General features: G+C 39.3%; 1 protein-coding gene across 3 annotated transcripts in view; it reads left to right on the forward strand.

Annotated features, from left to right (window-relative positions):
* The window catches only part of St7l (suppression of tumorigenicity 7 like), an 86110-nt gene that overhangs the window by 32130 nt on the left and 38765 nt on the right, over positions 1-15215 (forward strand). For all 3 annotated transcript variants that reach the window (XM_041638119.1, XM_041638120.1, XM_041638121.1), the window contains exon 11: positions 827-929. In XM_041638119.1, coding sequence (XP_041494053.1) covers positions 827-929 — 103 coding nt within the window. The remainder of the gene's footprint in view (positions 1-826; positions 930-15215) is intronic.

Raw genomic sequence — 15215 nt, forward strand, 5'->3', positions numbered from 1 at the left:
GTAGGGTGGTTGAATGAGGGTGATATGTGTCAAGTTACTACAGCAGGTTCAGGAAGAGCCCACAGAGAACTGAGTGTGAAGCTTATAACCGCAGCACCAGCCTTTGGAAGGAGGAGCAGGAGTCAAAGCTAGCCTTGGCTACGTAACAAGCTAAAGGCCATCCTGGTGTATGTATGTCTCAAAAAAAAAAGTACACCTTTAATGTGGTAACAGTGATTCTGTTAACAACAAGGTACAGGTAGATGAGCTGGCTTCATCTTACCCTTTCACTGAAGTTACTCTCCCTTCCTTACACCTTTGGCTCTCCTTAGTTCTCCTTATTTGGCAGTTGAGATATTCAAAATCTGGACAGGTCCAGTGATGAGACCCTATCTCAATAAAAAAATTATTATTTAATTGAGAGTCAGAGACCAACCAAATGGTGCTCATCAAGAGTAGTATAACTTGATATAAATTGGAATAAAATATTTGAAGTTTCTTGTCACCTAAAAATTTTATAAAAGTCTGGATTGTGTTTTCTAGATTTTCTGAGTTCCTCAGTGGCATTTCTTACTGTAGCCATGCTTCTCAGAGTGGGCTCAATGAACCTCTCCAAAGGCTCTCTGACTTCAGGCTGCGATTTTCATTCCTTCTGTGGCCTGGTGCACACTGTTGAGCCAGAGGCTTTACTTTCATTTTTATTGGTTGTATGGTTTTGCCTTTGGGTCATTGCCAGAAACATCTTTGATTTGAGGAATATATTGTAATCTGAATCCATGTTTATCATTCCCAATAGACTTTGTACATGTAGTTTGTTCATTTCTTCGTCCTGTGGTTTTCTTTACAGATTCTCTCCAGAAACAGCATCCAGAAGAGGGTTAAGCACAGCAGAAATTAATGCTGTGGAAGCAATTCATAGAGCTGTGGAGTTTAATCCACATGTTCCCAAAGTAAGAAATTTTATAACAAAAATACTACTTTTATTTAAATTTAACAAATTTATGACAATAGACCAAAGTGTATGGTTTGTCATACATTAGATCAGAATTGTTTAGTCTGCTCTATTTGCCTTCATCTTGAAAGGGATACTAATAAGGCATTTAGAAACAGTTCGAGGTCAGGGATGTAGTTCTGTTAGCAGTGCTTATGTTGCATACATGAAGCCCTGACTTTAATATGTAGTACTGCAGAAACCAAGCCTGGAGGTGGCTCATACTTGGAATCCTAGAATTTGGAATGTCGAGGCAAAAGGATCAGGTCTCTTTCTCTCTCTCTCTCTCTCTCTCTCTCCCTCTCCCTCTCCCTCTCCCTCTCTCTCTCTCTACTATACAGTTATACAGTGACTTTTAGGCCAGCCTAGAATACATTAGTCCCTGGTTTTTTTGTTTGTTTGTTTGTTTTTTTTTAAAAAAGGAACCTGCTTAGAAGCAATTAGTTCCCTAAGGGCTTTGTAATTGCTGGCTGAATAAAACCTGAGTTGTGTTTACTTAACTTCCTCTTCCTCAATATTGGTGATGAATGCAGTTGCATTCCAGACCTACTTTATTATAGTTATAGAGAAGAAACAGTTAAGTGACTTGATTGCTATAGATCATTTATATTTCAGATCACAGAATTAATTTTCCTGTATTGTCAAAGGCTGTTCTAGATGCATGACTGGGTTTTGAACTAGGACTGAGTAGACAAAAACTGAAATCTGGGAAATTAACCAATAAGAAGTTATAGCAGATAGAGAAACTGCTAAGTTGATGTCTGTTGGAACTCAGATCAATTGACCTACTCTATTTGTCTTTATATTGTACATCTTACATTTATACAAATTATTGGCTAATCTATGTAATAGTATCCAAATACCAAAACACTCAAACCCAAGATTAAAATTTGGATTTTATAAACAATTTCCCATGTTACAGACTATCCAGGAATAAATTCCCTTACTACTGTATGAAATTATAGCTGTGATTCGGTGTATAAGTGTTAGTAGAAGTTAACCCCAGGGCCTGCAAGTTGGCCAGCTTAGTAAGTCTCCTGCTGCTAAGCCCGATGGCTGGAGTTCATTCACCAGAACCCTCATGGGAAAAGGAGAGAAGCAACTCCTGCAAGATGTCCTCTGATCGCAACATAAATAATGTGTCACATGTGATTGTACATACACAAATACAGTAAATAATGTCAGAAAAAAGACATTAACCCCTAAAAGAAAGTCTTCAAGAAGTTTTAAACCTTTTAGAATAAATAAAGATATGATAAAGTAAGTTAATGACTTGAACTTAGTAGAACATGCCTGTAATTCTTGTACTGCAGAGGCTGAGGCAGGAGGATTAAGAGTTTGAGGGCTACGTATTGAGACCCTGTCTCTCTCTTTTTTTTTTAAAGATTTATTCATTTATTATGTATACAACATTCTGCCTCCCTGTATGCCCACACGCCAGAGGAGGGCACCAGATCTCATTAATGATGGTTGTGAGCCACCATGTGGTTGCTGGGAATTGAACTCAGGACCTCTGGAAGAGCAGGTGGTGCTCTTAACCTCTGAGCCATCTCTCCAGCCCGAGACCCTGTCTCAAAAAAAAGAAAGAAAGAAAAAAAAGGAATGACTAGAATGACTAACATCGGACTGAGTAGTTGTGTTTTCCTGGCCTGTGTGAGCTCCTGGGTTTGTTCGCGAGAATGCGTAAGAGGGAGAAAGCAGCACCCACTACCGAAATCTAAGAATAATAGTCTATAGACATACAAGTTTCTTGTTAACTGACACTGGGTCCGTGAATTTAAAATTTTATTACAAGCTATAATATACATACAGCAAAGAATACAGAACAGAAACATGCACTGTAATGGTTTAACATAAAGCAGACACTTGCCTGTCAGGTAAAAAGCAGGGCAGTACCACCCCCCGGATGTCCACTTGACTGCCCTTTTCCAGGCACAGCGCCTCCCTTCCCAGAGTAATGCGAGAGCAATAACGGCTTTAACATTAATTATGCTTACTTCCTCCTTTCTTTAGTACTCATTCTGTATTTTCTTTTATTGCTGGTGTTATAAATGAATTAAGGTCAGTTCTACCCTCCATTCTCTCTACTCCAATTCTTCTCTGATTCCTCTCAATTTTATAGGGGTTCTTACTGGCCTTATTTTTATTTATTTATTTTTTAAAGATTTATTTATTTATTATGTATACAACATTCCTGCAATGTATGTTTGTATGCCAGAAGAGGGCGCCAGATCTCATTATAGATGGTTGTGAGCCACCATGTGGTTGCTGGGAATTGAACTCAGGACCTCTGGAAGAGCAATCAGTGCTCTTAACCTCTGAGCCATCTCTCCAGCCCCCCTGGCCTTATTTTTAAACCACATAGTTCACTTAGTGCTGCCAGCATGTACCCAGGTGTAGAACCATGTACTAGAATATGAGTAAGCTCTTTGGGCTACATCCTGAACAAAAGTACACTCTCCCTCTCCCCTCTCCCAGCAGCAGTGGTCAATAGCGCCTCAGCTAGAGGTGGGCTGCCCACCCACTGCCTACTGGAATTTGGTCTCCTTGCACAGTTACTGACTCCGTCTGTGTAGCTGCCCTGTTGTGTTAGATTACATCGCTTTGTTGTGGTCAGCCATCTCCTCTGGCTTGTCCTCTCTTTCTGCTTGTGTAATGATCCATGAGCCTTGAGAGGGGACATGTGATATAAATGTCCCATTTAGGGCTGGACATTCTGCATAGACTCTTTATTTTTTATTCTGTGGGATAATTTATATATAATTATAATCATTTCTGCTTTAAATGATTTATAGATCTTCCTGATAAGGCTATCTGATCTGGAGTTTTCTTTTTAAGAAACTACGAACTATGAATTTCCATCCTTTAGTTTAATAATCACAATTGTTACTTACTTTATAATTGCAAATGCTATTATTGTTGTGACAGAGCCTCATTGTAGCCTAAGCTGGTCTCATTATTTAGCTGAGAATGATTTTGAACTCCTAATCCTCCTGCCTCCATCTCCCAAATGCTGTGATTACAGTCTATGCCCTCATGTCCGGCTTAATGTGTTTTTTCTTTCTCTTGCATCATGGTTTCTTTTATAATTAATTTTTTTTGGTCTACACACCAGATACTTTGTTTGAAAAGTTGTGAAATTAGGTTGAAATTTTGGATACTATGTTCTTCCAGAAAATACTGTTTCACTCTTAGATGACTGCAAGAAGCACTAGTAAGTCAATATTACTTTAATCACTTTATGTTTAAGGGATTGCTATTTTCTGGACCACCCAGATGACTTAAAGCTACTTCTGGTTCACCCTTATACCTGGGATTCAGCCATTCAGGGCCCCATCTAATCCTTAGTTTTAGAAGCACTTGCACTATTGACAAGCACTGCCACCTCTGTCCCTAGCTTTATAAAACTGACAAAATGTTGAATGGCTTCTTATCCATCTCGTTCAGTTGTAAGATCCTCCACATAAAGAAAACTTAACTGTGGCTCACTTGGCTGACTTTCTGTCTTTGGACTGTGGTCTGGTAATTCTTCATGCTTTGTTAATCCTTGTATATTTACTTTTACTAGTTTCTAATTTTTCTAGGAAGGTTGATCAGAATCATTACTGGAAATACAAGTCTATAAATATTTTTAAATAAAACCCTCTGGTCTCGGGGGCTGGAGAGATGACTCAGAGGTTAAGAGCACTAGCCGCTCTTCTAGATGTCCTGAGTTCAATTCCCAGCAACCACATGGTGTCTCATAACCATCTGTAATGAGATCAGATGCCTTCTTCTGGTGTGCAGATGTACATGCAGATAGAGTACTCATATACATAAAATAAATAAGTAAATCTTAGAAAGCAAACGAAAACCCCTCCACTCTCATGCTACAGAGGAGTTAAGAGAATGGATTCTACAACCAAACTCCTGGAGTTTGAATTCCAGCTACACTCTCTCCTAGCTATATGGTTTTAGATGAATTACTTCCCTTTGCTTGTGCTTCAGTTTCCTTGTGCATGCATGCAAGTGTGTGTGTGCGTGTATGCATGCAAGTGTGTGTGTGTGTGTGTGTGTGTGTGTGTGTGTTGAGACCAGGTCTCATGCAGCCCATGCTGGCCACTACAGCCTGACGGTTTATTTTACATGCATTGTGGGGCTCATATATAGGTTCTGTGCTTATAGGGCAAGTGCTTTACCAACTGAGATATCTTCCCAGCTTTGTATAGAAAGTTTTAAACTTAGTTCCACAGTTGAGGATAAATGTAGTATTTGTCTTTCTGAGTCTGGCTTATTTTATTTAACATAATGACCAGTTGCCCCCTTTTCTGCATATGCCACGATTTCTTTTTCCTTTATGTCTGTATAAATTCCATTGTATACATGTGCTGCCCTTTCTTTATCTGTCTGTGTATTGATAAATATCTAGGCTGCTTCTCTTTCCTGGGTGTTGCAAATAGTGCAGTGGATCTATCTGCAAGTGTCTCCGTTGTTGACTTAGAGTCATTTGGGTGTCTATCCAAGAATAGCACATCTGGGTCAGATGGTAGTTCTGTTTCAGTTTTTGAGGAACCCCTATACTGATTTCAGTAGTAGCTAGTTATGTGTATAATCCCACCAGCAGTTTATAAGGAAAGTTCCTCTTCCTTCACGGTCTCACCAGCATTTTCTGTAATAGGTCTTCTTAATGATAACAATTCAAACTGGGACGAGGTGGAATCTGAATGCAGATTTAATTTCCATTTCCCTGATGACTAAAGATATTGAATGCTCTTTCAAATATTTATTGTTCATTTCCTTAAAAACTTTCTACTTAGTTCATTAGTCCATTTGTTTTATTAAGTTCAATTTTATGTAATATGTAGCCAAGTAGAAACTTTTTATGTGTTATATAATATAATTTGCAATTATATTTTAGGTAGCTCATTTATTGATAGGGTGATTTGTGGAGTTTGAGGTATTTAAATTTTGTAGTTCTTTACATATCCTGTATATTAATTGCTAGTCTGATCTGTGGTTAGCAAACATTTTTCCTGTTGCATAGGCTGTCTTTACTTCAGGGATTGCTCCATTGCTGTGCAGAAGCATCTTGATTTGATGTAATGCCATTTGTCAATTCTTGGGATTATCTCCTTTCCTCCTGTTTTGCTGTTGATTGTATTTTACAATAGTAAATTTTTGTCATATGCAAAATATCCTTTTATAGGACGTTATAGTTTTTTTAACTTTAGTTTTTTGATTTATAGGTAGAAATTAATTAGTTCTCCCTCAACCAACTATCAGAGCAGTTAACACTCACTCTGTCAGAATACACAGCTCCGTGTGCTTGTCTGTACCTTTGTTGTTTGTAGCCCGTGGTTTGCCCTGAGTGCAGCAGGGTCGCTATTAAGACTTGCTAGAGGAACTTTAAGCTCTAGCAACTTGAGAATACCCCATTTAAATAATATGGATGTCATATGAACTGGAAGAGCTGTGGAATTTGTGGCTGTTTCTGCCAGGTTTTATAAGTGATGAAGTATGCACAGCTCTTTCCCCTGCTCTGGGCTCTGTCCCTGACTCTCAGCTGGAAGCAAGCAAACATAAAAGACTTTAGGGGATTTTCCCTCAAACTTGTGGGTTCTAATAACTTGAAAAGTATCATTTCAATAAATATTTACTTTTAAATTTTCTTTTGTGTTACAAATTTATTATGCAAATTTGTCAAGCAGTTGTCTGCATCTGAGCAGTAAAATGACAGAGGATAAAAGGTTTTAAGCAGGAAATATTTTCTGGCAACTTCCACATAATGAAATGGCTGTAGGTCTAGAGCTGTGCAATTTGTTAAAGCTGGAAGCTATTAGAAGTGTGACAGAAAGATGATCGAACTCTCTTTGCTATAAATTTGTTTTGAGGTATTTCATTAATATTGATTGTTTATATAGATTTTTTTTCTACTAGATGAGTTTCACTATATGAGTACTGTGATATAGTGCCATAGTAAAATAGCATGTTTTCATGTTGGGTTTTTGTTTGTTTGTTTGTTTTGTTTTTTGTTTTTGTTTTTTTTTTTGTTTTTTTTTTTTGAGACAGGGTTTTTCTGTCACTTTGGAGCCTGTCCATCCTGGAGCAGTACTTGGAACTTGTAGACCAGTTTGGCCTCGAACTCAGAGAGATCCGCCTGCCTCTCTCTCCCAAGTTCTGGGATTAAAGGCATGCACCACCACCACCCAGCCCTGTTTTCATGTTTTTTTTTAACTTGGTCTTCATTACCTGGCTATGACTTTGGTTCAACAAATTTTTTTTTCAAGTCACGAAAAAGAAAAATATTTTTATCTTTTAGCTACTATAGGAATAATCAAATATTTTTATTTTCAATAGAAATTATTTTATATATTTTAGATATCCCACAACATTCTATTTATTCATTTTTAGTGTCTCATATTCTTTATTATTTATTTTTATGTGTATGGCGTTTTACTTGTATGTATGTCTGTGTACCATGTGCCTATCTGGTGGCTGTAGAGGCCAGAAGAGCGTGTTGCATCCCCTGAAACTGTACTTATGACTGTTGTAAGCTGCTGTGTGAGTGGTGGGAATCGAATCCTGGTCCTATGGAAGAGAAGCCTGTGCTCTTAACCCCTGAGCCATCTTTCCATCCCTGCCTCATGTTCCCAAAATATTGTTTATAAGTGTTCTTTTACATTTAAAGGGGGAAATGATATAGGTATGAATAATTTCATTGGTATGGATTTTAAGGTCAATTTTGTTATATGTATATGTATTTCTGATCTTGATTAAGGTATTGTGATTATGTAGTTCATTTTTAAAATATAATGTATAATTAGGAAATATAGGTTGTTGATGGATAATCATCAATAATAATAAAGCTTGTAGTCATGTTAGTTAGATTTTTCTAGATATATAGAGATACATTTCAGTTAGATAGACATTCTTCATATCTTTCAAAGACTACGGAATATGCTATTAAATGTTTTAATAACTTAGGGTTTTTCATGACAATGAGACACTCTGCTCCTGACAGCACCAATCTACTTCAAGAGGAAGATGGGCATCGAAGAGGATCCTTATGGAGTTTGATAGCCATTTGGGCAAGAAACTGCTCTTGCCTGGACTATTGCATAAACTGGAAACAGAGAACCCGCAAAGAGAGGACTACTGAACTTGCCTAAAGGTGAGATGATCTTTCAGGGTTCCTGATTCATGAAAGAGTCTGCGAGACATTCTGCAGGATACAGCAGAAAATGACTGAACTGTCTTTGGAATTTCCTGCTTGATGAAAATGTCTGCTGGATACTATGGGCCTGAAGGCTGAAGATTGATGCCCCAACGGTACAAAAGAACTTTGGGTGACTGTCCAGGCAGCGAGATGTTTCTGTCATTTCTAGAGTTTTCTTATTTCTTGTTTACTTAGGTAGTATTATATCCTTCTGGAGTCTTTGATGGAGTTGAAGAATGAATAGATAGTTATAATTTTCCTTAGTTATGATAAAAGATAAAATAGATATAAATATTGTAACTGTAATTCTTGCTTGATAACTGTTTTGCTATATGTAATTTTACTATGTTAAAGTTAAAGCCTTTCTTTTCTGTTTAAACAGAAAAAGGGGAAGTGATGTGGGAGTGTCATATATCAATCTGTTGATTTCATTGGTTAAGCAATAAAGAAACTGCTTGGCCCTCATAGGTTAAAACATAGGTGGGAGGAGTAAACAGAACAGAATGCTGGGAGAAAGAAGCTGAGTCAAGGAGTCGCCATGATTCTCCCACTCCAGGCAGACGCAGGTTAAGATCATTCCTGGTAAGCCAGCTCGTGGGCTACACAGATTATAAGAAATGGGCTAGTCCAGGTGCCAGAGTTAGCCGAGAAAAGGCTAGATATAATGGGCCAAGCGGTGTTTTAAAAGAATACAGTTTCCGTGTAATTATTTCAGGGCATAAGCTAGAGCTAACCATGTGGGCGGCCGGGTGCCGGGGACGCAGCCCCGATGCTCTCCTATTACTACATATCCCACAACATTCTATTTATTCATTTTTAGTGTCTCATATTCTTTATTATTTATTTTTATGTGTGTGGCGTTTTACTTGTATGTATGTCTGTGTACCATGTGCCTATCTGGTGGCTGTAGAGGCCAGAAGAGGGTGTTGCATCCCCTGAAACTGTACTTACGACTGTTGTAAACTGCTGTGTGAGTGGTGGGAATCGAATCCTGGTCCTATGGAAGAGAAGCCTGTGCTCTTAACCCCTGAGCCATCTTTCCATCCCTGCCTCATATTCCTTATTCTCCATCCATAAAATCGTTTCATTCTTTTTATTGAGATAATTCATATAATTTTCACTCTTTGAAGGTATAGAATTCAATAGCTTCTGACATATTCACATGATGTAAAATCATTACTATTATCTATTTCTAGGACATACTACTCATCATTGCAGAAAGAAACACTGTACTCTTAGTAGACACTTTCTATTCCTCTTACCAGTCCCCGCCAGCCATTATTTTACTTTCTGTTTCTATGAATTTACTTGTTCAGTACTTTTCATATTAGTAGACTTGTACAATATGTGGCTTCCATGCTTGACTTCTTTTATGTAGCATACTGTATTGGTACTTTGGTTCTTTTTATGGATGATAACATTTTGGTTAATCTGTTGTTAGTGGACATTAGAGTTGGTTCTGGTTGTTTTGTTTTGTTTGTTTTTTTAAGACAGGATTTCTCTGTAGCTTTGGAGCCTGTCCTGGGAACTCCCTCTATAGACCAGGCTAGCCTCAAACTCACAGAGATCCGACTGTCTCTGCCTCCTGAGAGTTGGGATTGATTAAAGGCATGCACCATCACCGCCTGGCCTTTTCTGCTTTTTGTTACTATAAAGAATACTGATGTGAACATGTACGAATGTTTGTGTGGGCATCTTTTCTCTTCTCCTTAGTGGAACTGATAGCTTGTATAGTGGGTTTGTGCTTACTTTTGTAATGAATTATTTTTCTGAAATGACCTTCCTGTCTTAACAACAATGTGTGAAGGTTTTCAACCTTTACCTGTATGCTCATGCTTACTATTGTCCGCCTTTTTATTACAGTTATCCCAAGTGGGTGTGAAATAGATTCTTAGGGTTTTAGTTTCCACTCCACCAGTGGTCAGTAATTTGAGCATCTTTTAATGTGCTATTTGTGTATCATCTTTAAAGAGCTACCCGTTTAAGTTCTTTGTACATTTTTTTTTCTTGTTTTGGGGCATTTGGGGTTAGCTTGGTTTGATTTTTAGCTGTTTTGAGAAAATTCTCTCCCCTCCAGCCCAGGTTATCTTTTTGTTGTTGTGTTTTGAGTTTTGGAGACAGGATTTTATCCTAGAACTCCTCGCATAGCCCAGGCTGACCTTGAACTAAAAGTAGTTTTCCTCCTTCCTTACCCTCCCATGTGCTGGGAGGTTTCTACTTATCTTTCTAAAAGTATTATTATAGAAAGAATTATATTTGTCTTTTTTATCATGGATGATAATCTTTAACATGGTAGCCTTATGTGGCCTTGCACATCTGTTATCTCAGCACTCAGGAAGAAGCAAAGGCTGGAGACTCTTGAGATTGAGGCCAGCCTACTTTATGAGGTACCCTGTCAAATATGAAGCTGGGCAGTGGTGGTGCATTGGTGCATGCCTTTAATCCCAGTACTCAGCAGGTAGAGCTCTATGAGTTTGAGGCCAGCCTGGTCTACAGAGTGTGTTCCAGTATAGCCAGGGATACAGAGAGAAAGCCTGTCTCAAAAAAAAAAAAATGAATGAACATGAATGATTATTACAGGAAGCCATTTATACCCTTAACTAATATGCCTCAAGTTATTGTGAATCTCATAATCACATGTATGTTCACCCATGATATATAAACCCCCAAGTGGGTTTTCTGGGTGAGGTATAAATGTTGAAGAACCTTCTGAGCCTCTTTGTTAGGTAAGATACAGCTGAATACAATCTTAAAATATTTCCATCTATAGAAAGTTTTCCTTTCATATTAATTAGCCTTGCCAATCACCTGAGGCAAGCAGATTCCCATTAATGAATAAAGAAACTGCCTTGGCATGTTGATAGGGTAGAACTTAGGTAGACGGAGAAAACTAAATGGATTCTGGAGGAAGAAGGCAGAGTCAGAGAGGTGTCATGGAGCCGCCAAAGACAGATGATGAGAATTTTACCTGGTAAGCCACTGCCACATGGCGATATATAGATTAATAAAAATGGTTTAAATTAATATAAGAGTTAGCCAATAAGAAGTTAGAGCTAATGGGCTAAGCAGTGTTTTAGTGAATACAATTTCTGTGTGGTTATTTTGGGGCAAAGCTAACCCGGCAGCCGAGACGAACAAGCGGGCCCTCCTGCTACAGATCACAATAGGTTACCTTGTGAAGATCAGAAAACAGGTTTAATTCTGTGTTATATATTTGGGGGTTTCACTCAGTTAGGCATTCAGATTTGTGCACAAGCCTAAAAGACAGTCTAGATATGTGCCCTGCAGCTATCATAGATCACTGGAATTGTAAATGGTGAACCTTTGAATTCAGTGATCTGTAGATGAAACTATTCTTATCATGATACTTTATATACTACCTAGAATAGTATAGATCACTTTAGAGACTAGCTATAGCTTGAGGAATTTTTTTTTTTATTGTGAAAAGGAGAAGAAAAAAAAAACAAGTTTCCACCTCCTCCCAGCCTCCCATTTCCCTCCCCCTCCTCCCACCCTTCTCCCCCTCCTCTCACCCTTCTCCCCCTCACCCCACTCCTTTCCCCCTCCCTCTCCAGTCCAAAGAGCAGTCAGGGTTCCCTGCCCTGTGGTAAGTCCTAGGTCCTCCACCCTCCGTCCATATCTAGGAAGGTGAACATCCAAACTGGCAAGGCTCCCACAAAGCCAGCACATTAAGTAGGATCAAAACCCCGTGCCATTGTCCTTGGCTTCTCATCAGCCCTCATTGTTCGCCATGCTCAGAGAGTCCAGTTTTATCCCATGCTTTTTCAGTCACAGTCCAGCTGGCCTTGGTGAGCTCCCCGTAGATCAGCTCCACTGTCTCAGTGGGTGGGTGCACCCCTCGTGGTCCCGACTTCCTTGCTCATGTTCTCCCTCCTTCTGCTCCTCACTGGGACCTTGGGAGCTCAGTCCAGTGCTCCAGTGTGGGTCTCTGTCTCTATCTCCATCCATCACCAGATGAAGGTTCTATGATGATATGCAAGATATTCGTCAGTATTGCTCTAGGATAGGGTCATTTCAGGTTCCCTATCCTCAGCTGCCCAAGGAACTAACTGGGGACCTCAGCTTGGGCACCTGGGAGCCCCTCTAGGGTCAAGTCTCTTGCCCACCCTAAAGTGACTCCCTTAACTAAGAATTGTGGTTCCGTGCTCCCCTATCCAACCTTCCTTTATCCCAATCCTCCTGTTTCCCCAAGTCCCCCCTCCTTCCCTTCTACCTTTTCTCTCCCCATCTCCCCTTACCCCCATCCCACCCCACCCCCAAGATCCCAATTTTCTCCCCGGCAATTTTGTCTACTTCCCTTAGCCAAGAGGATAACTATATGTTTTTCCTTGGGTTCACCTTCTTACTTAGCTTCTTTAGGTTCACCTATTGTAGACTCCGTGACCCTTATTTATGGCTAGAAACCAATTATGAGTGAGTATATCCCATGTTCATCTTTTTGGGTCTGGGATACCTCACTCAGGATAGTGTTTTCTATTTCCATCCATTTGCATGCAAAATTCGAGAAGTCATTGTTTTTTACCGCAGCGTAGTACTCTAGTGTGTATATATTCCATACTTTCTTCATCCATTCTTCCATTGAAGGGCATCTAGGTTGTTTCCAGGTTCTGGCTATTACAAATAATACTGCTATGAACATAGTTGAACAAATGCTTTTGTCATATGATAGAGCATCTCTTGGGTATATTCCCAAGAGTGGTATTGCTGGGTCCAGGGGTAGGTTGATCCCAAATTTCCTGAGAAACCGAAACACTGACTTCCACAGTGGTTGCACAAGATTGCATTCCCACCAGCAATGGATGAAGGTACCCCTTCCTCCAGAGGAATTTTTTTAAAGAAAATTTATTTATTATTGCTTCATGTGTTTGAGTATTTGCCTACATGTATATATGTGCACGACATGCATACCTGGCACCTGCAGAGGCCAGAAGAGGGCACTGAATCTTGGAACTGGAGTTAAAGACTGTTACTGAGCTACCATATGGGTGCTCTTGCCCCTGCGAGAGCAGCCAGTGCTCTTGACTGCTGAGCCATCTCTCCAGTTCCAAAAGTTTTTATAAGCAAACTACTGGCATTTTTAAAAATTTTATTACTTTTATATTTAAGCTTGAAGTAATTACTTTGCAAAACCAAACCACACAGTGGGAAGTACAAGAATATACCCACATGTGTTATGTCATATGATTTTTGTCAAAAGCACATATGCAATCTAATGGGAAAAAGAACTCCCTCAACAAACAGCGCTAGAGCTTCTGATTATCTGAGATGGGGGAGAACAATGGGTTTTTCTCATGACAAACATTAAGATTAAATTCTGCTCATCTTTAGTGTTAAGAAAATGCAAAGAACTGGGCGTTGTGGTACACACCTTTGATCCTAGCACTTACAAGATAGAAGAAAGTTGATTTGGGGAGTTTGAGGCCAGGATGGGTGGTCTACATTTTGAGCTCCAGGCCAGCCAAGGCTGGATCTTGTTTCAAAGCAGAGTAAAAATAAATATATTAATGTGATGTAATGTGATAGGATGTGATATGTGTGTGATGAGGGGGGCACATCAGATGATTTAGCTGTGGAGGCCAGAGGTTGAATTTATGGAGTCAAGTACTCCCCTTCTACCTTTACATGGGTTCCTAGGATTGAACCCAGGCTACCAGGCTTGTGACAAGTCCCCTTTACCTGATGAGCCATCTCACTGACCCTGACAAGTTCTTTTCTGTTTTATCTGTCTGTCTGTCTGTCTGTTTTGAGACAGGGTTTCTCTGTGTAGCCCTGGCTGTCCTGGAACTTGCTTTATAGACCAGACCTTGGGACTAGAGAGAACATTAGACAAGCTAGGAACAATGGCGCCAAGGCAGGAGGATCTTAAAGTAGAGGCTAGCCTGAGCTATGTATGGATCTTGTCTCAAAACAACATATGGATGAGATTGTAGCACAGCTGGCTGAGGGCCTAGCATGAATGCTGTCTGGGGTCTAATCCCTAGAGTCAGAAGAGCTGAGCGTGTGGTGGCCCATTCCTGCAATCCCAGGGATTTCCATGATGAATCAGACCCTTTTTCATTAAACTATAATTTAAAATACACAGATCACAAATTGAGAGGTCATCCACAGCTATATAGCAAGTTTGAGGTCACACAAAACCTTGTCTTGAAAAGAAAATAATAATAAAAGTAAGACAAGTAACAAAAACTAAATTGTTCTGTATTCTGAACACATATTTAGGAAGATGACATCTGTAGCTTTTAAAGATGTTGAAATGTTTAAAATGTTAAAATTTAAAAATGTTAAAAGTTATTTCTTATTTTTCAAATAAAGCTGTTATCTTTTCAAGAAAGCAGACCACACCTGGAAACTTATGTGAATACAAGAGAAGTTTTAAAATATATTGATAGCCAGAAAATGAAATCCTTTCTAAGCCGGGCATGGTAGGGTACACCTGTAATCCCAGCACTCCGGAGGCAGAGGCAAATGGGTCTCTGAACTGTACACAGTCAGAGCTACATGGTAAGACCCTATCTTAAAAAAGACAAAAACAAAGAACAAAGTAAAATCCTTTATGGTTGATCAGAAATTGAATCCTGTAGGATGTTCTGAGTTTCATCAATTTGTATTTCATTATGCCCAGGGCTAACCTGGGCATATTAACAGCACATATAAAACAAATGAGAGAAACAGTTATTTAAAATTCTGGGTGGCACAGTGGAAGTAAAGGGAGAAATAGGAAAATGGTGTTGAAGTCTATTGTCCAGACTACAGCACAGTGAGAGCCTTGCCTTTCCATTATGTCGCAGAATAGCCTAACTACAGACTTAGGCTATGGATTCCTCTCCTTTGGCTCTACAGGGTGATGCGGAAAGGGGTTTTACCTCAGTGTCTTCCCTTTCTCTTCTTTGCCCCCGAGGCTGACAGGAATTGTGTTTTTCTTGGTTTACTCACATCACAGTTGTGTTTACTTTCTCTCTGGGCATTGTGTTTAGACTCCCCAGTACATACTTATAGACTCTGCTTTCAGCTTGCCTGTCTAATCTCATA

This window comes from Microtus oregoni, unplaced genomic scaffold, assembly GCF_018167655.1.
Source record: "Microtus oregoni isolate MIOR12 unplaced genomic scaffold, Mior012 000054F_ref0000373, whole genome shotgun sequence".
NCBI classification, from domain to species: domain Eukaryota; kingdom Metazoa; phylum Chordata; class Mammalia; order Rodentia; family Cricetidae; genus Microtus; species Microtus oregoni.